The 23,226-nt window shown below is 44.6% G+C and overlaps 1 protein-coding gene and 1 long non-coding RNA gene across 3 annotated transcripts; one reads left to right on the top strand and one right to left on the bottom strand.

The window, feature by feature from the left end:
- The first annotated feature begins 1,258 nt into the window (after positions 1-1,258).
- LOC120756129 (uncharacterized) lies at positions 1,259-21,782 on the top strand. 2 transcript variants are annotated; one of them, XR_005702032.2, is made up of 6 exons: positions 1,259-1,409; positions 1,859-1,991; positions 7,610-7,812; positions 10,211-10,384; positions 19,399-19,772; positions 20,288-21,782. It is a non-coding gene; the product is annotated as an uncharacterized LOC120756129 (long non-coding RNA). The 2 variants fall into 2 exon arrangements; XR_005702031.2 differs by having other exon boundaries at positions 7,577-7,812.
- TMEM254 (transmembrane protein 254) lies at positions 4,737-11,360 on the bottom strand. Its single transcript, XM_040071915.2, has 4 exons — positions 11,228-11,360; positions 9,612-9,715; positions 8,371-8,430; positions 4,737-6,290 (listed from the first exon to the last, which is right to left on the bottom strand). The coding sequence occupies exons 1-4, from the start codon at positions 11,327-11,329 to the stop codon at positions 6,170-6,172; spliced, it is 387 nt and encodes a 128-aa protein (XP_039927849.1). The 5' UTR covers positions 11,330-11,360; the 3' UTR covers positions 4,737-6,169.
- Positions 21,783-23,226: the final 1,444 nt, after the last annotated feature.

The raw sequence follows: 23,226 nt of genomic DNA, 5'->3' as shown, positions 1-23,226 counted from the left end.
CGTGGATCCTCACTCCCCAGCACAGTGCATGTCCTGCATGGAGCCTCCTCACTGCCATGGATCCTCACTCCCCAGCACAGTGCACGTCCTGCATGGAGCCTCCTCACTGCCATGGATCCTCACTGGTGCACATCCTGCATGGAGCCTCCTCACTGCCATGGATCCTCACTGGTGCACGTCCTGCATGGAGCCTCCTCACTGCCGTGGATCCTCACTCCCCAGCACAGTGCACGTCCTGCATGGAGCCTCCTCACTGCCATGGATCCTCACTGGTGCACGTCCTGCATGGAGCCTCCTCACTGCCGTGGATCCTCACTCCCCAGCACAGTGCACGTCCTGCATGGAGCCTCCTCACTGCCATGGATCCTCACTCCCCAGCACAGTGCACGTCCTGCATGGAGCCTCCTCACTGCCATGGATCCTCACTCCCCAGCACAGTGCACGTCCTGCATGGAGCCTCCTCACTGCCATGGATCCTCACTGGTGCACGTCCTGCATGGACCCTCCTCACTGCCATGGATCCTCACTGGTGCACGTCCTGCATGGACCCTCCTCACTGCCATGGATCCTCACTGGTGCACGTCCTGCATGGACCCTCCTCACTGCCATGGATCCTCACTGGTGCACGTCCTGCATGGAGCCTCCTCACTGCCATGGATCCTCACTGGTGCACGTCCTGCATGGACCCTCCTCACTGCCATGGATCCCCACTCCCAGCATGGTGCACATCCTGCATGGAGCCTCCTCACTGCCATGGATCCTCACTGGTGCACGTCCTGCATGGAGCCTCCTCAGTGCCATGGATCCTCACTCCCCAGCACAGTGCACATCCTGCAGGGACCCTCCTCACTGCCGTGGATCCAGGTGCTGTTTCCTGCCCTGTGCCCTGGCTGTGCCTGCCTGTGTTCCTGGGCAGTGGGAGGGTGTGGTGCAGTGTGTGGCTGGGCTCAGGTGGGTGGGAGAAGCCCATGAGATGGGCTGAGATCAGCTCTCAGGGGTTCTCATTGCAGTCACCACTAGCTTTGGGGAGCCAGTGCTTCAGTTCCAGGGTGCAGCTAGAATACACGGTCTTGTCTCCGGAGCAACAAGATGCCTGGACCTGGGTAGTTCCACTGGAGCTGTCCTAGGCACACACTGCTGCTCAGGGGCACAGCACAGCTTCTTCCCAGGACTGATGCAAGCATGGTGCATCTTAACTTGAAACAAAATCTCTTCCCAAACTGATTCCTTAATATTTTCAGCCAGGTCCTGTTAGCTGGGGATTAACATCTAAATCTCTGCCAGTACGTGTTTTTGCAGCATCAGGAGCAGATTACCTCCCCATGCAGGTGGCGTGTCCTCACAGGCAGCACCTTGCCTTCTGACCTACTGCTTTTGGGAGATTCACAAACTCCCCATCCCACAGTGCGGTAAGGGCATTTGACATGTTATTGTTAAAGTTTTCTAGACCCAAACATAGGCCTGTGGTTTATGGAATGGAAAACTAAACTGAATCACTCTGGGGCTGGGCTGTAATTCTTGCCAGTCATTTATTGGATGGCCTTTGTTCTCTTGTCACTTTCTCTGTAGTTTGTTTAGCTGTAAGCAGTCTGCCATGTATAGGGTGTCAAAGTTTGTAGAGTTTTCTTCTATTACAAATCTTTGCTTTCACGTGTTCCCAAACTTTTGCTACATGTCAAAGGCAGTGGAATCCTTCACTACATTGTGCCCTCCTGAGCTGATGAATTTCCCATTGTTCAAAAGCACTTACTTATTTTTCTAAAAAAATGCTGCAGCAAAAACTGGTGGCAGTATTTGGAAAATATAATAAAATATGAATGTTTAGAAGTATGTCAATAATGATCAACATCCCATACAGCTAAGCCCACACAACCTGTCAGTCTGAAGAAACGAAGAGACTTTAAGGATCAGCCACATCTGAGTGTATCCACACAAAGGACATGAGGGGCTCGTCCTGTGCTGCTGATGTCTGAAAGCTCCTCTAAACACAGGTACTCTGATCTACTTCTGATTGACCAGCCTGGGGTGAGGGGTGCGGGGGCAGATTGCAACTGTGAAAATCCCTTTCCTTCACACTTTTGAAATTCGGGAGAAGGACGTGGTTTTCCTTTTGATAAGAAGCCTAGAGTATCTTGAGAAGGACATTTTAAATTGTGTAACTGCTACACTTAGTAAACTGGTCACCCTGTGCATTCCCACAAGGGGCACCTGAGTGGTTTTCCTTTGTGAAAATGGTCTCAAAGAACACTGATAAATGATACAATAATGTTCCTTACACCCCTCTTTCCTCCTCTCCCCCCCTTCTTCCCCTCCTGCATGTGCTGTAGGTATGTTTGGAGTTGCAGGGGCCATGTAAGGTTCAGTACAGTACGTGGATTGTGCTGTATTATTACTGCTCTTCTGAGGAGCAGGAGTAAAGGAAATACTGAGGGATTTTGTTTCTTTTGCTTTCAACAAGCTATGGTAATTTCTTGAGCTGTTCATGTAGCTCTTCCATAAAGAGATTGTTCCAGAATGCCCACAAGCATCAGACTGTGGGACCTTAAGGGTCTTGCCTATAGTGGTCAAGTTGACTGCAGGCTCCCTGGCAGTGATTGAGGAGGACATTCCCCCAGCTTCACCAGGGCTCAATTGCTCTGCAGGGGACCAGCTGCCCAGCCCCAGAGCAAATTAAACGTCCTTAATTAACCAACACTTGGGTATTTCCAAAGTCTGGCTCAGTAGACTTCTGTTGTGTTTGGAAAAATCTAGGTCAGCATGAAAAAGAGGCAAAGTAAGACAACATATTGAGATTCTGAGAAAAGTTTTTCATCACTCCCTCACAAAAATCAGCTACAGCCCTGAAGGCTTTGGAAGTTCTTGAAAATGGGTGGGAGACTTTTCAGTGTTTCTGTTCAGGCTCAGCAGCGTTTCTGAGCTGATGCTGCCTGTCCTGATCTACACATCCACATCTCCTTGATTTGAGCAGTGATTTGTCAAACACGCTGATCTGGATAACTTGCCTTTAAGGAGTTTATGATTTAAGGGTGAAAATTAATCTGGGTGGTTTCTTTGTTTTCTTCTGCAACAAAGCTACCAAGCAACCACAGCATAAAGTACTGTTTAAAGTGATGAGGTTGTGACTTGTATGAAGTTATTGCTTTTGATCACCAATGCCAGGGCAAATAAATAATGAATGGAGATGGGTTTTTTATGTCTAGCAAAAGCAGGCATGGTTGCTTTAAATTTTCTTGGTATACCCAGGCTTGCACCTAGCTTTCATAGCAAGGGTTGGGTTTTTCTCTTCTTTCCAATTTGAAATGGATGTCTAAACAGCATTTGTATTTTCTGTGCTGTCACCAGCCTAGTTGGCAGAAATATCCATCCTGAAAAACCTTTATTAATGTCATCTCAGCTTCCTTGGTGATTTACCTTATTTACCGGTCTTTTTCAAAAGTAAAAGCTCTTCTGTATGTTTCATTGGAGTTTCCTTTCAATGGGAAGCGATATTTTGAAATATTTTGTTACAGTGAATTGCTTAATTGCAAGTATTTTCCTTAGGCAAGGGTGGGTTGGGTGTTGCTGGGGATGGTCTGACACTCAGCCTTTGGGAACACAAGGTGCACTTCTGTTGCTCTGCTCTTCCGTTGTGGAAAGGGCATTTTGATGGCAGTGGAAAGAGTGGCTCTAAGTGACTGAGAGTGATCTTTATTGTTGCTGTTGGACTAGCCTGGAGAAATGCTTATGCCTGGTGTAACCAGCAGCATTTCCAGAGAGCCTCTCAAAGCCAGGAACACGTGTCTCTGTGAGCTGAGTGACGTGCTGACCTGGATTTGTGCTCCTGCTGGCTTTTAAAATAATTTTGTAACATATTAAGGGTATATTTACCTTACTGTGATGTTGAAGGCAATATAAACAGCTATTCAGAAATGGTATCTCAACATTATTTTCAGTCTTGTCATGCTGTGGGTTTCTTCCTTTTCCTCAAGGCCAGTCAGCATTGCTTAGCCCGTGGTCCTCAGGTTTGCAGTTGGGATCTCGTTGTGAACCCTCCAAAACTTTAGCAAACAGGCATCTGTGCTGTTTACAGCTCTGGGACAGAGGCTGATAGCAAACACTGGTTGGTTTTTGCTTGGGTTTTTATTTTTGTGGGTTTTTTTTTTTTAAACAAGGGTTAAAACTGAACTGCTGCGAAGCAAAGGTTGGGGAGAGAAAGTGTCTGAAGGTAAATGAATACCTGGGAGTTGCATTTTTAAAATCTTTAATAAACAATGCCCAGCAACCTCCACAGAGAAAGCTGCTGCAATCTGTCATGCTAAACAAAAATCCCAGAGAGGCTTCAAAAAATGGTGCTGATGCCAGTGCCTGGCTAAAACTTGTTCTAATTTGGTATTTTTTTTAACTAAGGCAGTACATATTTTTTTCTACTCTAGCTTCCTATAGCTTTCTACTGTAGCTTCCTTGGGCTGCCCTGAGGAAGCTTTGCCATTGCCTAACAGGAAGCCCATCTAATCAGGGGGATGTAGTTTAAGAGGATGTAGTTTACTTCTCAGAGCTGTGATTTACCTGTAGCCACTCCAGAGCCCAGTGGAGGGGCTGAGGGTGAGCCTGACCAGTGCTTGGGGTGCAGCCTGGCCACGTAGTATCAGTGATGGGACTTTGGAAAGCTGATCCTGCACATTCCAAGTGTGAACACTGATACTGGTGTCAAGGAGCTGTCTAGGTATTTTGTATGGGCGTTTTATTTCTAGGATGTATTAAAAACAACTACTTCCTGTTTAAAAATCTTTATTCCAGGGACACAGACTAAGACAAAAGGTTACACAGTAAGACGTAGCTCAGGCTCTTGACATTTCTGTTGGATTTCTAGCCACCAAATGAGTTTCTACTTCTCTATAAAATGTTTAAGTTAACAGTTTGCCATTAAACAAGAACCAAACCCGAACAACAAACAAACCACCATTTCAAACCCTTCCGTTCTCCATGCCTTTAGTACCCACTGAAAGCAAAAACTTGATGTACCTGTGCTTGCAGAAGGCTCCCCACAAGGCAGTGTTACAGTCTGTAGGTACTGCACAGGGCACAAAGTTACGCATTACCGCCTTGTGGAGCTCTTAGAGGTCAGAGAAAGAACAACCTTTTCTTACCCTTTCTTCCAGAACAGTATCATGGCAAGAGGCATGGTAAAACTTCTCCCCACACCAGAGTTAGTACTTGAAATAGTTATTCCTTTTAGAAGTGCTACAACTACACAGAATAAATTCTTGTTCGAATATTCAAAAGTAAAAGACAATCTGATGGAACTCACTACACATACAGGAAATACTCTTGAGGGTCTCTCAACCTTAGGTTTCAGAAGACCAGCATCTGGGAAACAGTGGTATATGTTCACTACATCTAATTTCATTCCCAAATATCAACTTTCCAGTTAGATTTTTGAAAGATTCTTTTTTCTTTGGATAATAAATTACTTCTCAAAAAAGCTGCCCTCAAAGCTACTTTATACTACAATAACTCATAACTTAAAATCTTCATTAAAAAGATGAGGTCATGCTGCATGGATTTTAAGGCACTTGTATTAAACCAAGTTAAAGTGCTTTATGTATCCAAGCTCACTGCACGTCAGCCTGAGCTGAGAGGTGGTCTTTTCAACGTGCCTGCAGCAGTACAGTGGTCTGTCCTTTGTGGAACAAAATAAGCAGACAAAACAAAGTACAAAGAGCAGGCTTTAACAACAACAAAAACGTCAGTCTGGAGAGAAAAATACAGGTAAATTTAAATCCTGTTAGAAAACAGGTGCAAGCTGCCTTGTGGCTGTCAATAACCCTCCCTGCTGTGGAACAACAATTCTCCTCATGAAAAGGTAATTTATCAATCACTGCTACCAGCTGTCAGTGATAGAGTACACATGTCAAACTCTGCAGAGGAGCAGGTTCTGGCTTCTTGCACAATAAATAGGATTAAAATTTGGCAGTGCCAAGACTGAAGGGCTGTTTTTCTACTGAACTATCCACAGGGCCCTGAGAATTTTAATTGTGTTGTTTAGTAAGAGGAGAGTTGCTTGGGTAGAAGGGCACTGCATCATGCAGCAGGAATGTAATTTAGCTAATTACAGCACCTAGACAGGTAGTGGGGGTCTTTTCAGAAAAATGAGATGAAGTATGTGAGAAGTGACTTCTTTCATTGTCTTCTAGTACTGCTTCTTGGCTGCAGGCTTGTAAGACACCAGGAGACCAAAGGAAGCATATCCAAATAAAAGGGTCTGAACGAACCATTGAAACTGAACAGCCGGGTCAGTGATTCCTTTAGCTCTGTAACATTAACAAAAACACAAAATGTGTCAAAAACCCTACGCTTCTGCAGGCCCTACTGGTACTTATAATGTAAGGTTAGCTATCTCCACCCATCCTTGAGATTCAGACTGATTAGAACATTTCAACTCAGCACATCCATCTACTGAGACATTTCCTGTGCTAACTAAACATACCAGTTCTTGTGGCTTTAGGATTTTAAGCTATTTATTGAACAAAAGTTCTTTCAGACATTCTATGCATACAATTTCCTCAACAATATATAAATTGCAATCTCCATCTGTCCTGTTTGAAATGACTTATCCCAGAAGTTTGTGTGCAAAGAACCAAGAAACTGGAGTAGCTTAACACTGATCTTCATACACAAGTCTGAATATAATTTCTTGTTGGCTGTGTTAGTCAAGGGAGACTTTATGCCAACAATGACTGTGTGATGAGGGATGGAAACATCAGTACCTGAATTTGTGGCTAGACAAAGACAGGTAACAGGGCTGAAGGCACTTCACTTACTTTATGAAGAAGAGACCTTCCTATGTTAGTTAGTTTTAATGTAACATATATGAGTTTTTCTGTATGTTACAGAAAATGACATTTTCTCCTCCATTGCTCTCGAGAAGTACTCCCACTGAAAGGAACAAGTATAAGCGAAACAGCAAACCCAAGGGATTTCACATTTCCAGTAAACAATTCCGTCAGGCATAGTTGTGCTTTTTTGTTTATAATCCCAGCTCCAGTTTTCAAATTACTGCAGAACCTGGAGAACAAGGGCTTAAGAAATTTACCTGTTGCTACAAAGCAAACTTAATGAATAGATCATACGCAGCAATACAGGCCAAGAGCCAACGACAATACTACAGCTGATTAAAAAATTTGTATCTGAGCCCTCACAGCTTTTCCTTGAGCCTCCTTTGTGATGTTGCCATACAGACATAACTTCTACGTAAGTAAAAATAAGTGGTGTTTGGTGCTGACAGAAGTACAACTGTTAGGTAATCTAAAGCAGCACTCATGATGAGATGATGATGGGCAGGCCATCTCTGCCTTTTTGTTGTTGTTGTTGGTTTGAACACTACTCTGTAAGACTTCATTAGTAAAACTAATTACAATACACTCATTTGGTATGTTCACTGGTAGTCACTTTACACACTCAGACTTAAAAGTTTTAGCTTTCAAGCTACGTAACTCAAAATGAAAGTCTGACAAAGCCAAAATTTTTACTAACCCTTATTCTGAAGGCAGAGATTATTCTTCCATATTCTACTACCTTAAAAAAACCCCTTATGCAGCGTTCCATGAAACAAAATCCTGTTGTTTCCAAGAGCTGTTACCTGAGAAGCCTGGGACAGACAGCAGTGACTGACCCAAATGAAGTGGAAACCCATCATTTGTATCATGGCAAACAGACTGGCCACCTACTCTGCAGAGCATGAGAACCTAGTGAGTATCTGCATTCTCCCGAATTACTGCAGCCACAAGTCAAACGAACAGAAGGACGATGTGTTTGGACAGCGCTCCTTTCCAGGTAAATTGTTATGCTAACCTAAGGCTTAGATGGCCTTGCCTGTACAGCCCCATTAGTTCAAGCAGCTTATCCCACTGACCTGCAGATGCAGGTAGATCTGAAAGTGTCCAATTGTATTCTCACAATACAGATGCAATTGTTTAAGCGTGTCATTAGCAGTATCGCAATCCTGATGAGGTAAGATCTGATAAAATTGTAACACCTGAAGTTATCAGACTATTTCTATGCTATCTATTGCTCCCTCTGCCTCCTGAGCAGCAGTGTTACCCAGTGAACAGGGAGCTCAGAGCCTGCCAGACAAGCTCTGGCAAACCTTGCTGCTGCCAGTTCTGCAAGCTGCCAGCCCTTGTTGCTGCCCTGCACAAGCGTAACCACTGGGAGAATTGGCAGCAAATGACGGTGGAGGACAGCAAACTATCACTGCAGCAAGGATTTTACCAGCACCCTCTGAATTCACTGCTGCTGAGAGCCACCACAATCAGTCTGTAGCTTACGTTACTTGATTCAGAAATCCTTTGCAGAGAACCTGTGCTGGAGTGAGAGGAAGGAACAACTTACTGGCACATCTTAATACCGTAGAGGGCTTCCACTATGTGAATCAACCAGGATACCCAGAACCTGGTGGAAAGAAAACATGGTTTATTGTGATGAAACTTAGGGAGAAGACTGTTGGATCCAAGATGTATTATGCAGAGAACATAAATCTAGAAGCACTGAAGTAACAACTTATTTTAACATAGAAAGGAAGGTGTCTTTCTCATCTTGAAGAAACCCCACAAGCGTACACTTAAAAGAAACTGAAGCCCACTGAGAAAATCAGAGCAACTGGAACTTGTGCAATAAGCCTTGACCTGCTCTTTGAAGCATCCACTAGGCTTCCAAAACTTTCAGCACTTAGATTAAGCCAAAAAGCCAAATGCTTAGTGAAAGCAGTACAAGTTAAGCTTAGTTAAGCATGTAAAATCTATCCTTTTATTTACACAAGTATTTTTAGTGGTCCTAAGAAACTACTTAAGTTTTTACAGGTTTAGTTCTATGAAAGCAACCGACTATATAAGAATATATAATGTGACTTGATAAGCCAAGTCACACTTGGCCTACAAATTTTAATATAGAAGCTTTCGTAGGGAAAAAAAAAAAAAAAAAAGTTGAAATATTCAGTTAGGATCAATTCAATACCTTGCTAAAGCAAAAGATGTTTTGAGAAAAGATGAAGGTTCTACCTGATGCATGGTAAAATAAACAAGAAAGTCCTACTGATTTCTGTCTTTACAGGAAGTCAGTGAGCTCAAGAAAATTGTAACCCAGCAAAACTTAGCACTGTGCAGGGTTATTTCTTATGTAGATCGGGATAAGTGAGTACCAGTGTAGGAACTGCTCTTTAATTGAAGCTGGATAAAAAAGATTCCTAAAGAAAGAACTGGGCTGCTCAAGTAACAATTGTAGGAAAAAAAAAAAAAGAAAGAAAAGAAAAAAAAAAAAAAACAAAAACCTTTCAGTAGATGGTACAAATGTAACTTTGGACTAATAATTGTCATCAAAAGTAGTATCTCAACATTTTTCCCTTTCTTGATAAACCATCAGTGATGCCAAATTCAAAGTTGAATTTTTAAACTATCAAACTGGTCTTAGCCTGTCTAGCCCTCTATGTACTTATTACCCCACACCCTTAATTGTAATGAGCTTGAAAGGAGAGCTCTTTAAATCTAATTAACAACTGGGTTACAGGAAAGCTTAACACAGACTACGTACAAGAATCAGAGACAGGCAAAATAATTACACAGTCAAATATAACTTACCCGTAGCATACCCATTTGTGGTGATGTTCCACTAAATAATTGAGGAAGGTACCAAATATTCCCAAGTAACTATAAGGTATAGTTGAAGGCCAAAGTGTTACCCACTTAAAAAAAAAAAAAAAAAATAGTTATCTTACTTCAAGGTAGAAGTACCACCAATTTAACATTCAAAATAGCTTTATTTCTGAGCCCCATGAGCTTAGAGCTCATTTATTCATAATACTGAAATTCTTTCATTGCATTAACCTTGTCCAAGGACCATCTTTTTCCAGTAGCCTTTGAAAGGTTGCAACTAGGAAATTTCTATTCCTTGACGTACCAGATGCCAAGGGGATAAGTTTAAGGTTGCTGTCTGGGTACCAAGAGTGCATCAGCACGTTAAGTGGCATTTAAGTTGTAAGCTCATTACCTATTAGACATGGAAGCTGCAAAGCCTACATTGTCTTTGACCTGAAGAAGTTAATCTGAGGCAAGTGACCTGAAGAAGCCAAGCAATGAATACACTCTTTAGGAGGAATAACTATTTAACTAAAACTAGGGGTCCTAGTTCTTTTGTCCCCTAAAAACGAAAATGTCAGATTTCTGTTTATTTTTAACAGGGCACAGAAGCACGAATCCCGAGACCAGAGATGCAGAGTTTCTTCCCAGGTTTCCTTCCTGTCACAGAGCTGTCCACAGTGTTTACCACTGTGCACCCTGATTTTCACCGGCTGGGGAGGAGGAGCAGCAGTGAGTGATGAGCTGGGCACTCCAGAGTCCATCGGGGACATAAGGTGAGCGCTAGGCCAGGCCAAAGTTCACACCGCCTTATCTGGCTTCTGCTATCAATGCTGCAGTTTCCCACTATTTGTAAATTCAGCTATGCCAAAGAGGTGATGGGTATAAAAAGGGAATCTGCTTAAAGCTCATTCTGTTTCTTGAAACAGTCCAGAAACTGTTTTGTGAGCAGCTTGATGTGCCTTGACCATCATTTTTACAGTGGCGGTTCTTAAGTTTAGAAAATCTGTGCAAACAGAAAGAAAACTGCAATATGTGAAAGTCAAAGGATGACTTTCATAAACCCGTCAGATACATCAAAACAGCCACTAATATCTCTGCTCCAGTAATCCAGCCTAACTCAGGTGAAGTCTAGTTTTGGAAATTAAGACAACGTGGTGTGAACTGTGTTTTCCAACACCACCGGTTCGTACAGCCTGTGCCTAAAGCGCTGTAGACGCACCTACGGGCTGCCATGCTGCCCGGCTGTCCCGGAGCGAGCTGTGCTGGTGCTCAGTGCCTCAAGCCGCAGTTCTGGGAATGCTGCAGCCATGCCCCTTCCCCGGGCACCTGCCCCGCACGCCCGCGCCCCGGGATGCTCTGACCGGGCCCGGGACGCGCCTCCAGCTCACGGGCTCGCTTCCCTTGGCAGGCCAAGCGGTCTCCGCTGGCCCTCCTGCATGGCTCTGTGCAGCCTCCTCCCTGCCTGGCCAAAGCAGCACCTCTAGTTTCCTTTTTCTCCCCGTTTATTCCGGGGAGCGGCGTTTCCGCGGACACGGGCACGGCGCAGGAAACTTGTTCCACGCACCCCGCGGCTTCTGAACGATCTCCCTCCCTCCCCGCCCCGCGCCGCTCCTTACGCCGAGAACGACCATGCCGAAGATGATGGCCACCATCCAGATGAGCCGGGAGCGCTGGAAGTGGCAGCTGCCATCGCGGCCTCTCTCCGCCGCCGCCGCCATCCCGCCGGGCCGCGCTGTGAGCCCGGGCCGCGCCGCCGCCGCTAAGGCCGCGCTGAGGGGGGCGGAGCCTGGGCCCGGGCGGGCGGGGATGGCCCACCCCTGGGCGGGCACTGCCGCGGGCCCGGCACCGCCTCACCGGGACCGGCTCTGCGCGTGGCCTCGACGGGCCCGGGCCGGGGGCGCAGCGGCTGGGAAGTGGCCCAGCGGAGAGACCGGGGGTGCTGGTGGACAGCGGCTGAACGTGAGGCAGCAGGGTGCCCGCTTGACCACCGGCCGGTGGCATCCTGGCCTGGATCGGCAGTGGTGTGGCCAGGCAAGGGATCATCATCCCCCGGTGCCTGGCACTGGTGAGGCCACACCTCGAGTGCCGTGTCCAGCTCGCAGAAGGATGTTGAGCCGCTGGAATGTGTCCAGAGAAGGGCAGCAAGGCTGGTGAAGGGTCTGGAACACAAGCACTGTGAGGAGCAGCTGAGGGAGCTGGGGTTGTGTAGCCTGGGGAGAAGAAGCCTCAGATGAAACCTTATCACTCTGTACAGCTGCCTGAAAGGAGGCTGTTCCCAGGTGGGAATCGGACCCTTGTGGCAGGACAAGAGGACATATTCCAGAACCACACTAGGGGAAGTTTGAGGTGATTTGACATTAGAATGAGCTGTCCAGGGAGGTGATGGTGTCACCGTCCCTGAAGATGTCTAAGAAAAGACTGAATGTGGCACTCAGTGATGTTCACTCATAGATTGCACTCGATGGTCTTTCCCAACTTAACCGATTCTGCGATTCTGTACCGAACGCGGCGTGGAACAACAGCACAGGAGTTGGAGTGAGCTTTCCAACTTGACCCCTTCCTACTTTACTGCAGCGCTCTGCTTCGGGGTGGAGAAAATGCAGGAAATGGGACAATAGCAGCAGATGCGACGTGAAATACAGCCCCGGCTCCAGGACAGCCCCGGCTCCGCGCTCAGCCCCGGCTCGGCGCCCGGCCCGTGCCGCAGGTCCCGGAGCGCCCTCTGGTGGCGCCGAGCGGCCGAGGCGGCTCCCGGGGTGTCCCGGTGCCCCGCGGCGGTCCCGGTGTCCCCGCCGCAGCACGCAGCGCTCGCACACTGCAGCGGCGCTCGCTCCTGGCGTAAAATAAACAGCTATGGACCTTCCTACCACTGAGCAGTTCAGTCGTTATCTAGAACAGTACAGAACGCCTTCCCTTTTGAAAACTAGCGATTCTACGCGTATCAAGTCCAGCATTTTCTATTCTGTGTCCTTTTGGCAATGTGGTATCGGTGATGAATCACCAGAGCCTTGGGGCAGCTGCTCAGGGGTAGAAATGTTGGGGGGTGGGTTGGGCGGGTTTATGCTTTCCTTGGAGCTTTGCTCCCTGTTTGCTCGGTATGGCTGACAGTGTAGACAGACTGTAAAATGCTGTGCTCTTCTCTCTCCTTGCCCGAAGGTAAACATGCTGCTCTGTTAATTTTGTGTTAATGACGTGCCTATGCGCTTTTTTTTTTTTTTTCCCCCTCCCCTCATTTTTCTGGGGTGTTCTTTGAGATTACAGGAGAGTTTGGTAAAAAATTCCTGCTGCGGTAAAACTGTTGCTGGGAATCCCATCTACAAAACCTAGTGAGGCTGGCTTTGTGCAATTACACCTGATTAAAAGATTCCCCTGCGATGCTTTGCTGATGCAGGGGAGAAGAGTGTGTGACCCCACTTCCGTCTTAGTGTCTGGGAGAAATTTCTAAAATTTTTTTTTTTTTTCCTCGGGTTGGATTGGTTTGGTTTTTTGCAGCCCATTCGTTGATTTGTTCCTCTTTAGGACATTCCGGGCAATCGCAGCGCCTCTCCGCGCTGAAGGCACGGGCGGGCTGCTGCGCGGCGGCGGCTGCAGAGGGCAGCGGATGCACAGCGAACGCACGGGCTGTCAGCGCCGGGCCGGGCTGCGGCTTTTGCCTCCGCAGCCTGCCCTCGGTGGCCAGGAGGGGTCCGAGACGCTGTCGTGTCACCCTACTGCTGCACGGCAGCGAGGACCGCCCGTGACACCGTGGGCCGAGGACAGCGAGCTGGCTTGCTTTTCTTTCTCTGTTGCCAAAAATAATTGATACATCTTTTTATGAAGTGATATTCTTCCAGCTTCATGTGTGGCAGCAGCCCTCGCTCGCTGCCAGCCCTGTTGACTGTCACGGGTAGCTCTGCCAGCCCTGGGCATCTCAACAGCCTTGGACCTGAATGTGAAATAATGAAGACAAATTCCTGCTGAGACCTTTTTGCGGGGCTGGACATTCAGAGATTCCATTTCTAATCCAGGACAGTGTCTCTGACCTGACTTTTTAAAACAGGCTATTTCTCTTGACAAAGAGAGGAGTCTTAAGAGTATTTAAGAAGCCAAATATAGTTCCAATTTTAATAATTTAAAGCCAGAAGACCTGTAGCATGATCTAGTCTGGCCAGCACACGCCTTTAATATTATCTTGTTTCTCTGAATAGAGGTCAGTGGATTGCACTTCCTTGCAGGATACTTTTCAAGGGGCATTTTGTGTTTCTTTGACGGTGTCATAAAACAGAAAGTCCACAGCTTTCAGTGGTTGATCTTTCTTGTGTTTCTTAGGTGTTGTTAGGTATACCTGATGACTAATTTTGAGGGACTCATTTCCCAGAGTAGCTGAAAACCTTGCTCTATCATATTTTGCGAAGGTTTGCAATTCTGCCCTCATATTTTTAACAGATTAGTTATCTTTGTGACTTCAGCACTGAAAATGTTATTTGTCAGTGAATTGCATTTATTGGCAGGTATAATCTAAACTGGAAACAACAAATCCCAAACACTGTTACGTGAGTTATTGAAAAAATACAGAACAAATTCACTTTGCTGAGTTTACAGGAAAGGAAACTATTTCACCGTAACTTCTGAGATTTCTACTTTGATTTCCTTTCCTTTTAGCCTAATCAGTGCCAAAAAGTGAGTGAATGGTGTGCTGTTATGAATTGGCAGCTCTCAGCAGCATGCCACACCCCAGAACACCACCAAGGCTGAGTGCTGACAGCAGGCAGCTCCAGCCATGCTTACCAAAGCCAGGCTTAGAGTTGGAGATCAGAGCACACATGCCAGTTGTGACAGGATTGCCACAGCTCCCCGTCCTTTCTCAGGCCTTTCCTGTGCTGGAGAGCATGCGGATAATGGTAGGGAGCAATCAGCAAGCTGCCAGCCCCACGGCAGGGCTCTGTAAGCCAGCTTCACCCTGCTGCAGGCTGCACAGATCGCTAAACTGAGCCTGTTTTGATAGTAGCCGAGGCCTTAGAAAAGAGGGAAAGCATAATCTTAAAAAAAAAGTTGGAAAGGAAAAAAGCATAAAAAGGCATATCCCCTCATAATTGCACACAAACGTTTTTCCTTGCATTTGTATTACTTGGTTTAGATTTCAGATTAGGTTGGTATTGAACATGCAAGTATTTATTAAGAATCTAAAGAATCTAAAAGTGAAAGAGATGTTTTATGAAATCAATAGGTAAAGTAACCACATAGTTCCATGAGGGTGAGACATAAGATCCTCTTTGAGGTTTCAAAGACAGCTAAATTCATTTTTAAAAATTGTTTTTTCACTGAAGCTGTGTCCAGGGAGCCCCAAAATATCCACAGTGACTGGGTGTCTACACTGAGATGGGTTAATTCTACTGAAACAACCAGATGGACCTGGGCTTTTTTTCTGCTTAGTCCCTGAGACAGAGCTGGCTCATTTTGCATGCTGTTTACATCAATAGGTCATTCTCTTCAATTTTCAAATATTAAAGTTCCTGTTGCACCTACTAGTGGAGAAAATTGTTCCCGCTTCAGTTTAGAAACGTTTGCTATCTCTAACTTAGAGATATTGGCTATCTCACTTCCATCGGGAAGTACAAAGGGTATTTGCCAGGTAGTCGGCCTCTTTTGTTTGGTGTTCTCGGTGGATGCCAGAGAATAGATAGAGACACGTTAGCTCTTCCCTGGCGTTTAAAATTCCTAAAAAAAAAAAAAAAAAAAAGGAGGAGGGGGTGGGAGGATTAGTCAAATTCAGAACAAATTTTATGGCATGAGTCATCATGCCAGAGTCAGTGATGTGACTTGTTTAAACAGCAACTTTCTGTACAAGTAAGGATTTAGGGGTTGGGTTTTTCTTAGGAAGTTATTTGGAAATAAACTGGAGCCAATTTTAAAGTGGATTTGAAGCTGGTATAAAAGAGATGCGAAGCATTCAGGGAAAGTTACCTAAGGAAAAAAATTATCAACAGAACTTTTTTAAAATCAGAGCTAAATGGCACAATGCTATAATGAAACCACTGCAAGCAATGTCTGGTTCCTAATGTAACTAGTTAACCTAGCTATTCCCCTGCCACTTTTAATTTTTCAGAATTGTACCACCTTAATCTTTTAGTTCTAAGACTAGAGAAGCTAAGGAAAAGTACTGTCTTTTGAAATGTTTCATGTTGCACTTTGACAAGCATTACATTTTTGAGGTTAATGGGCAAGATTTTCAGCAGATTGCCATACTTACAGGAAACATTGAGTGTAATGAGATGTGCATAAGCAATAAAAATGTGCTATAGTAATTCTGTTTGCTGCTATAGTGAAGAATCTGCAACTTGAAGTGAGTAAACCTTTGCATATGTCTGTTGCATGCTTCTCATTTGTCATTGGTTTCCTTGGGTGCTTGATAAAACTACTTCTCTTCTATCACATTTTAAACACAATTATGAGCATAATTCAAGTCTTGGAGATTGTCAGCTATAAAGGTCCCAGCCAAATACTTTATTCTTTGTAAAGATTAAGAACCAGGTAACACCTTCCAGTTACAAACACTTGGAATTCTCATTGATTTTACTACGAATGCAGTTTGTGCACTTCAGAGGTGAATTTATGTCAGAGTTCCATACGCTTAGCCTAACAATATCACTGTGGGGTTTTTTCTCTTATTAGAAAGGAAAAGGAATGTGAAACAGCTGCCTTTATCATGGTGTGCTTCCACCAACACTGCCTTAATAAGCCTTTGTAAAGAGACAGCCTAGGCTCAGCAGTTTGAAGTCCAGGTTGCACAGGGAGCTTCAGTTTTGACCACAGTTGTGCAGTTTACAGTTCTTTATTTGTTTTCACCCATATCTACTGGAAGTCAGTAACTTGAGTCCTACTAATATATTTTGTGGACATCTCTGATGTATTTTTTTTAATGATGTGAGGTAGCTTTAGAAAATGAATTATTAACAAGTAACATCCATTTGAAATTTCAGTTTATAGATGTTGGATTTATGCTACATGGATTGGGTGGAATTTTAAAAAACTGGATATGAACTACAAGCATTTAAGAAGATCTTTTTGAAGGTATGGGAGCAAAAAAAGATTTTATGTCATTTGGGGAGGATATTTAATAAAACCGAATGTACTCTGCAAGGAAAAATTGTGACCAAACAGCCTTATTCATTTTGGTCATGTTGGAAAAACCTGAGTAGCTTAGACTACTCAAAAGTGCATTTCATACAGATCCAAGGCCGTAACTCTGTACACCAGGATCCCACAGCACATACAGTAATTATCAAAGGTTGAAGGAGTAAATCTCCAGCAAACCCTCAGCATTTTGATGCCTTGTTCTTCCTTTAACCACTTCATGACAGTGCATATGTATTTTAGTACACAGTGTTTGGAATCTGACACCACTTCTTCCTCTCTGAAGGAATTCCTGTGTCTTTATTACTGTTTCCTATTTGGAAAGACACTGCCTTACGTTGCCAAGTGGTATGGCAGTAAACACAGAGTGCAGTGTTGAGGAAAAAGAAAGGCTTCCGTATAGTTTACTGTTCTTGGGGGTCCATTGGGACCAACTACTGGATCTTTCTTGTGTTTCTCAGTTAATGAACACATCATGTCAATTGATGCAGTTTTCTAGTCCTGAGTATTTTTTCCTATGTGCCTGGAACAGGAATATTGTGATGGGAAAACTGAGTGCAATAGAAAAAAGCCAGCACAGATCCAGCAAAGAAATGGGGTCACTCACTAGCAGATGGATGAGATAGGTGGGAAGCATGTTTCACTACAGCCACATGGGTGGGGATGTTATTTGGGAGATGAGGAGGAATAGGATTGACAAGGGAGGGTAGAGCAATAGTTCTTTAAACAGGGAGGAGAAGACTCCAGACAACTTGTCTCCAGTCCCAGCAGACTAGCCTTAAGGCCAAATTCACTCGTCTTTAGGTGACTAGTTATCATAATCAAGTTCAGCAGACCATGATGTTGAGATGTGTTGTATTTCTGTAGTACCATGTGAGTGTGCTTAATTCTGTCAGCACAAGAAGATAGTCCTTGTCCTAAAACGTCTGCAGTTCCGAGGTCTGATCCTCTCAGGTGCTAAGAGTGCAGTAGTGCTTCTGGAGCTGATCAGCCACAGGATAGATCTGCAGTTACACAAACAGCATAGGTGAGGACAATGACAGACACTTCCCACAAAGGAAAGGAAACAGGGAAGGAGATGGCACAGAGTACAGGGAAAAGGATTACAGAAAAGTAATGTACCCTGTGAGCCTGACTGTAGTGGCCATGAAATACCACTACATTTAAGGGAATTCATATTTATCTCAGTGGTGCTGCAGCAAGCCATGGCTCACCAGATTGAACTGGGCTCAGTAACCTTCTGGAGGCCCAGGCTAGATTTCTGGAGGATATTTTATCCATATTTTTTTATGTTTGCTGAGGCAGGATTTTAGTGACCACAGGTTTGCTACTGCATGGCTGTGTGGCTTTTCTACTGTGTGTTTAAAAGGCTCGAGAAGGCTGATAATCTATTCATTAGGCTTACTGAACAGGGAAATCCTACTCCAGCCCATTCCTGCACTGGCACAGACTCTGCTCTGCTGATTTGTCCTTCCCTGTGGCCATCCTAACCCTTTACAGGCCCAGCCTGTTTAAACTGCAGATCAGTGTTCGGTGTGGCTGTGGGAGGCAGGTCTGTCCCACAGAACACAGATTTTCCTCCACCAGAGCAGGAGACATTGGGACTGGGGACACAAATCACCACTTTCCCAGTTATCCTTCATCCATCTTCCAAGATGGCAATATATTTCAAGGTGAAAAAGGCATTAGGCCAGTTTGAGATCACTTGGAATGAATCACGTTTCAGTATTTCTTATATTTAACTCTTTAAATAATCTATGGAATTGATTGTAATGCTCTGAAATCCAGGGAAACTATAAAAAAGTCCCACCTACAAGATCAAATGTCTGTCTCACCTGATATTTAACTGTTCACCAATGACTGGATACCTGCCATGGGAAGGTCTTTTTTCATGGTCAGTGTGAGCTGCTAGAATCAGTGAAGGTCACTCCATATTCTTGGGTGGGGGCTGAAAGCACCAAATTATTTTAACAGGTTACACGTTCAGAACACAAAAAACTGAGTGTTGTTCCATGTAAAAAGCCCTAGTGAGAGGATGCTCTGGAAGATAAAATTTTACATACATTCAGAGAAAGACTGAATAAATTCACTAAATAGAAACCCTGGGCTGGAAATGACCAAGGTCTTCATCATAATTTCCAAGTAAAAGTACCGGTATGTCATTTACTGAGCTGGTTATAGATTCCTACCTTCCCCATGGCAGGTATCCATGGTCACTGGTGAAGAGTTAAATATCAGGTGAGACAGACATTTGATCTTGTAGGTGGGACCTTTTTTATAGTTTCCCTGGACTTCAGAGCATTACAATCAGTTCCACAGATTATTTGAAGAGTTAAATATAAAAAATACTGAAGCATGAGATTATTCCAAGTTATCTCAAACTGGCCTAATGCTTTTTTCACCTTGAAATCTATAGATTTTCGTGTGATTTAAGAGCAAGACTGTGATGTCCCAAAAGTGCATGGTGTTTTCAGTAATATGTTTAAGCATTAGATGCAACATTTATTTCTGGCAGGAGAAAAGGCTAGAGCAATGCTCTGGTATAACAAAGGTGTTTACTGTAAGAGACAGTTCAGTGCAGGTGACAGCTCTCTCAAGAGCCAGTCCTGGACTGGGGAATGAATGCTCTTGAAAAGCAAGGATTGTCATAATTTTTGTCTTCTTTTTGCTCAAGGTGCAAAATGTGCCTCCCTCCTGCTTACCCTGCTGACGCACCATGGAACTGGACATGTCCGGACACTGAACTACTTTCCAAAGCAAGTGGGGCTGCTGGAAGTGCTCCTTTCCCTGAGGAACAGGCAAGAGCACAAACAACACTTGTCTGCTCATGTTCTCTGGAGGGTTCCTGCCTGCCCCTGGCCATGAGTACTGCTCATGCTATGAAACCTTTGTGAATGAGAATCCGTGGCACTTTGCTGAATTCCGCCGTTTTCCATTTGAACATGAAATCTCTTTGCAATTCTCCAGGGTTGCTTTCTGGCATTTTTATTTCAATGATGTAAGAGCTGCCTGTTACTGCCAAGCCCATAATTAAAGCAGCGTTGACTGGTAAGTAATGGGCTGCAAAAGGTGTACCAAAAGATAATTAAAGACGCATTCCAGATAAGCGGGGGCATGAGCATCCTTTTTATGAGGTGTTAATGTCTGAAGACCAACTAGTGAAATTGATCTTGCCTTCTTCAGGATGAAAGTTCTGCTCAAACATCAATAGCATTGTACTGCCCTAGAAAATGTTTGATGTAGGGATTTCTGAAGGGTGTTTGTCCTAAGACTCCCCAGGCAGGCGCCTGGTGACAGAGCCCTGCTGCACTGGGCGATTCACTGCTACCGTGACTTTGCCATTCATGCTAGCAGGACTTTGGTGGCACCTTTGCAACTCCTGACATGAGGGCGGCTCTGGAGGCAGAGAACAGAGCAGTTTCCAGTGCCCTGCATAGGATAGGGGCACACCTTTCTTCGAGAGCCATTTTAAAGAGCATTAAGACTAGTCCTAGTCTAATAATTGTGTTGTCACTCCTAAATGCACTTTATTTATGTATACTTTATTTCTGTTCTATTCTCAGAATATCCCACCGGTGATTTGGACTCCTCTGTAGAGATACTTGTATCAACTGGCATAAAGGAACCTTGGCAGAGTGGGTTTCCACATTTAGACTCTACTTAAATCTATAGCAAAATTCCGTGGATTTTTGTCTGAAGACAATCTATGAACGAAAGAGATGCTGGTTTTGTTAAGCATGCTGCTTTGGGTATTCCTGCTTCTTTTCCCACATTCTTCCCATTTCTCTGTTTGTGAAATGAATCATAAGTAGGGGTCAGAATACCATTATACTGATAGAATCCAGGGAGGAGATGAAGGAGCTCACAAGCAGTTGTTTTGATTATCACTGACATGCGACAGCATGAGGATGCCAAGGGAACACGGGCAGCAAGGGCTTGTCAGTGTTCTTGATGGATTCGTGTATGGTCAAACTGCAGCTGTGGCAGAAATTAGCTCTTATGTTAGGCCAAGTCCATATACCTCCGCAGAAAAGGAGGGGGAGGCAACGATTGTCATCTTCTTTCCTGGAATCTGACTTAAAAACAAAACTCGCAATCTCTACAATTAGCATTGCAAAGAAAATCTCTGAAAATGAAGGGTGTAAAGAGGCTGCCTGGCAGAGTGCCTCAAACAATAACTCCGGGAAGTGTGAACTGCTCGCTCTATAGCTAGGGGATGTTAACAAAAGCATGTTCTATTTGAGCCGAGCTGGTAGTGATGGACAGTCAATGTTAGCAAGTAGTGCAAGTCTGTGCAAGCCTCTGCTGGCTCCTTCTTATCTCTTCTGCACCGGCTGTGTCTATAAGGTGTTGGAGGAGGTGGTTTCCCTGTTCTTTTGAGCTCAAAATTACAGGCTGCCTACAGGGGCAGCTTTGTGTCGCAGTTAGTCCCATGAAATGATCCTTTTTGCTATGAAAACTGGAATTCCAGAAAGGAAAATTTTCTAGCATGCCCTCTGTCCAGACTGAATGAGTAATCTCTCTCTGTACCCTACAAACATCCTTGGTATCCTTGATCCGGTGAAGCATGTATGCCATGGACAGTTGTATTGGAATAGCAGAGATGGAAAGGTCATATGCAATTCCATACTTTATTGTGCCTGCTAAAATCGAGACTCCCCCGATTCTCTCTCACCCTTTGCCCCTGTGCATCCCTGTATCCCATGTTGATGCGTGAATATAGCTTGCCAAAAACTAAACTGGGGGGAAAAAAAAATCAGCTTTTTTTGAAGGAGCAGCTGCATGAGCTTTGCTAGCCAAGAGTGCACTGGAGATGGCTCATGCACGACTGTGTGCAAAGCCCTGCGGGGTTATCAAGGCAGCTAGTGTTGAACACTGCATGCTTAGAACAAGAATCTGTGGCTGAAAGTGAACTTGCTGCAGTGAACACAGTAAATAAAACTATGCCTCCAAGTTTATATCTGTTTATTGTATCTGAGCTTTCATCCACCCCTACCTTCATATGTATCTGAATAACAGAAGTTAAATAAACCTGAAGGATTAGAAACACCCCTTGACTCTACCTAGAACTGCTGAACCATTTTCCAGCTGACATATTTTTTCCTTTCTCCCATATGACAATTCTTGCTTAAATAAACATTTCAATGTTTACATGGACATGAAAAACTCTGAACTATCCTGAAGCTGAAGAGAAAAGAAATTGCGTGGGATGGTTTTGTGCGATGACAATTCAGGCTTATGGGGATGCTAAGGTAGAAGAAAGGGGAGAAATACTGAGAAATTGCTTCAAACTTCTTGCTGCTGTCATCCCTCTGAAATTCTCAATGTCTTCTGTGCACTTCTGCTTGAAAATATTACTTAGGTGTAGTGGTTTCTGAGGGTGTTTACCCTGCCTTTAGACCGAGCTGCTAAAGGAATCCAGTCTCCGTAGCACTAGACTCACAGGAGCTGACTGTCCTCCCTGTGTGTAAGGACATTCATTTTTTGTTGTGAAGCACTGTGATGGTGTGTGTGATGTTAGAACCCTTGTGCAGCTCAACCCCGAAGTGGCAGCATGGATGATGGGTGCACTGGTTCCTGCAGAATGCAAACAGTGTGTACCAACTCACACCAACTTTGTCCCTGTACCCTTCAGCTTCACAGCAAGCTGGACTGGGTCCCAGATTTGAAAAATGAATGGGAATGTGTTGAGATGATAAACACATGATGTAATGATGTTGCTGTTCTTGAACACCTTCAGTGATAGCCATTAATGGCCTCATTTGACAAATTATTACACTGACTAATTGATTTGCTTCTCTTCTAACTTCTAATCCTTTTCAGTGTTGTAACTGTTGCTCCCTGTAAATCCCTTATGTCACTCCTGGCTCTCTTAAACAGTGTTTCTGGCCACCCTTTTGAATTAATATGTTGTTCATGATTTCACCTTGGGATGATAGCACAGACCTTGCTTGTTCTGTACCTGACTTGGATGAGCAGAGCTGTCTGGAGGAAAAAAAACTGCCCCAGGAAAGGAAGACTTTTTGCTGAGCTGTTTGGCATGCACTCCAGAAGGAGACGGCTCCGTCTGACCTGGGTGACTTTATACTGTGCTGGGGGAGGCTTTGTCCTTTACTGTGAACATTGGGTGTTGATGCAACGTCTAGTAAAGACACCAGCATTTTGTTTCCTGCAGTAAAGCTGATGAGAAATGTCCCATGGATGGGAATAAGAGCAGGCTAACCAAATGGGGAAGACAAGGACTTGTCACCTGGGTGCAGAAAGAGCTGGGGTGGTTTGCCTTTAGGAGAAGGGTGGTATGGAGGCCTCCTTGCATTGGGGGACCACCATTGGGTTTCCAGCAGAACTCTAGACAGTGCAGAGAGAAGGGGATCTCCCCCAAGGGGCTTAAACCAAAGGTGGAAGATTTCTTCACCAAATTATTCACTTTCCATTTGGATTAAAGAAAGATGGATGGGTTGGTGGCAGCAGCGGGGACTCCACTGAGAGACACTTTGGCTCC

The sequence above is a fragment of the Hirundo rustica genome, chromosome 8 (genome assembly GCF_015227805.2).
Source record: "Hirundo rustica isolate bHirRus1 chromosome 8, bHirRus1.pri.v3, whole genome shotgun sequence".
NCBI lineage: Eukaryota > Metazoa > Chordata > Aves > Passeriformes > Hirundinidae > Hirundo > Hirundo rustica.
The sequence above is the reverse complement of the archived record's forward strand: the minus strand, read 5'-3'. Positions and strand labels throughout refer to the sequence as shown.